Raw genomic sequence first — 2,939 nt, 5'->3', positions numbered from 1 at the left:
ATTTGGAATTTATTACAAAAGTAAATAAATAGCCAACTTATTTAGATTGAAAGAAAATCAATTAACATGGTATTAATGATGAAAAATACTTAGGTTCACCATCATTAGTGAATAGTCAAAATTAAAAGAATTGTCATACACAAAACAAATATTCATATATATTTCTAGTCATTATAATTGGAAACGTAACGTAGCTAATCTTGTTTGCATTTAAATGATTATCTTTTAAAGTTAGTAAAAATAATTAATTGAAAAAAAAACGTAAGTACTATAAAAAAATATTTATATACCAACCATATTTATAAAAGTTAGTTATATATAAACATTTTACAAAATAACGATACATTCAAATGTTTGTAAGAAAAGATACTACATAGGTGATGTCAAAAAAAAATACTACATAGGTAAAATTAAGGGCAATCGTCGTAGGACACTGAGGATATCACCAAATCACACATACAAAACTATCCCAAGGCAATGCGTTATACACATTTATTATTATAGAATGTTGGACAAGGAAAAAGTATTGTTGGTGGAGAGATTGGTCTCATTATTTCGATATTTCAGCATGACACGATGTCCTTTTTTTTTTAGCATGTGATTTTCACGATTGAAATCCTTCTTTTGAAGGATAAGAACACTTTAATTTCCGTATATAAAAACTAATGTATACTATAGTATTTCTTCGTAATGATATATACTCTTTTACACACAACAACAACAACAAACAAAAAAAGAACAATCATAATAATACTGATACAATGTAGAACAGCCTTATTTTCTACTTTTAGGCTTTTGGCAAAAGTCATGGACGTATGGACCCATGGGTGATACTCGTTCTTTTGTCTACACTCTTTTATGGCATGGGAGATTTTAGAATCAGCTTCATCAATGATTTTTTAAATATATTATCAAATTGTTGCTGTGAGTGTTTTTTTTTAAGTAAAGTTTCTAAAATATACAAAATCTACCACATTTTGAGAGTAATTCGTAAATGATACGCTTGAAACCTCTCAAGTTGAGACTTCAGAGTCTCAACCACACATAAGAAGTACTAGAAAAATTAGCTTATATACACATCACCGAGGGTCAACTGCCGATGGTACACCATATATGATATATATAACAGACTTTGAATCATGCACATTATAAGTAGAATCTAAACTCACCTTGCAATCTATCCACAATTCATCAACGAAAGTCTTAAGCTGTTAAAAACACTTACGATACTTGATCATTGTGTGTTGCCGGGGTCAACTTCACGTAAACAAACAAAGAAAAATCGAAAACATTCAAAGTTAATATAACTTGTACTACCACCATCAAGAAATTAATAAAAATTAGAATTGAAGGTCACTCAATCATAAAGAAAAAAAAACGTAAAATAAATAAAGTAGATGTAATTAAGTAACATGTAACCTAAACTAAACGTACCAAGTTGGAATCGTAACTTAGCAGTTAATTTAATCTTTTTTTTCTTACCTACTAAGTTTTGATCTTTTTGATTCAGAATTTTCTCTAGTTCCGAAATCAGGATATATTTGTGATGATTTTTTCTTACGTAATATAGATAATGTTTGCTTTGAAGTTATAGTGACAATAACCAAAAATATCGATTAGCAGGGGCGGATCTACGTTGTAGTAAGGTAAAGGCACGTGCCCTATACTAAGTATTAAAGATTTTTAATTGATACATGTATCATAATAAATTTTAGCTCAATTGGCTAAATGTGCCTTATGTTATAACTTGGGAGAAGGGTTCGATCCCCCTTGATACCATATTTTTCCATTTTTTTCTAAATGTTTTACCTTCCCACATTCCTTATGCTACATTTTTGCTAGTTACAGATGGCTAGTGCCTTATATAACTTTCTCCCCTAGATCCGCCACTGTGGATTAGCAACCAACAATATATTTTGTTATCCATTTTATAGTCATCATAAACTAACATTCTAACCATATATACCACACAGAAACGACTCCATGGAATAGTGACTCGGACTTATTTTGATCCCAAATTCGTATATGGACCACAAAAAGGGATACGAATCTATAGAAAACGGTATTGATGATTAAAAATAGTACTATATATGTGCTTTAAGAATAATAAAACACCGGGGCTGAAAAGCCTAGAAACATATCATGTGAGTCAGTGAGTGAGTGTGTAATTAAAAAAGGTGTCACCTTCATTTATAAATTCCCCAAAAGTTATATATGATCACAAAACAGTCCATGACTTTCTCACTTCACATGGAAGAAGGTCCCATGTCTCTCAATGTTTTTCTTCTTTTATTGAGTTATAAAAGTTTGATCCGTTCCACAAAAAGAGTCACTGATTGACTTTGTTAACTCCAAATGTGAATAAATTTGAGAAATTCACCTAATTGTTTGATTGCAACGAGTTACTACTACTAGAATGGACTAATGTAATAATAATACGATAGAGCTAAAAACTCAATTCATTCATTCTTGTTCAAGTGGTTTGCTGAATCTGTAATCTCTTCTTCAATAACTTAGGTCTTGGATTCATGGGCTTCAAGAACTTAGATTGTAACCTCACCATCTCTTTCAATACACTAATCAGCTTCCTCTCGATTTCTTCACCGTCCGGTTCGATAGCTCCCAAGCACCGTGCTACTGCCTCCGCCGTAGTCACACATCCTCCGAATGGTTCTTTCCTCAACACAAGCTCCGAGTCGTAGATGGTTCCTCCGCTCACGGATGCGTCTATTCCCGTATCCAAACACACTCTAACCGCTCCTGCTTCTCTTAGAACCTCTTCGCTAGCTTTCACCATCTCACTCGCGTGTTTCCACGTCGCGTCGAATACGATGAGTCTCAGCGGCGGAGGGTTTGAGATGTCGCGTTGATTTAGGGATTTGAATTCGGATATTGTGACGGCGGGAGAGGAAGGAGAAGAAGGGAAGAGGTAGATTGTT

At 33.1% G+C, this 2,939-nt stretch overlaps 1 protein-coding gene across 1 annotated transcript; it reads right to left on the bottom strand.

The window, feature by feature from the left end:
* Positions 2,233–2,938, bottom strand: LOC104699390 (the record flags this gene model as incomplete). The annotated part of the gene is made up of 1 exon (XM_010414704.1): positions 2,233–2,938. A coding segment is annotated over one exon (465 nt), but the record flags the coding sequence as incomplete, so codon positions are not given.

This window comes from Camelina sativa, chromosome 6, assembly GCF_000633955.1.
Source record: "Camelina sativa cultivar DH55 chromosome 6, Cs, whole genome shotgun sequence".
Classification (NCBI taxonomy): Eukaryota; Viridiplantae; Streptophyta; class Magnoliopsida; order Brassicales; family Brassicaceae; genus Camelina; species Camelina sativa.
Note: the sequence above shows the minus strand (reverse complement) of the source record. Positions and strands in the feature narration are given on the sequence as shown.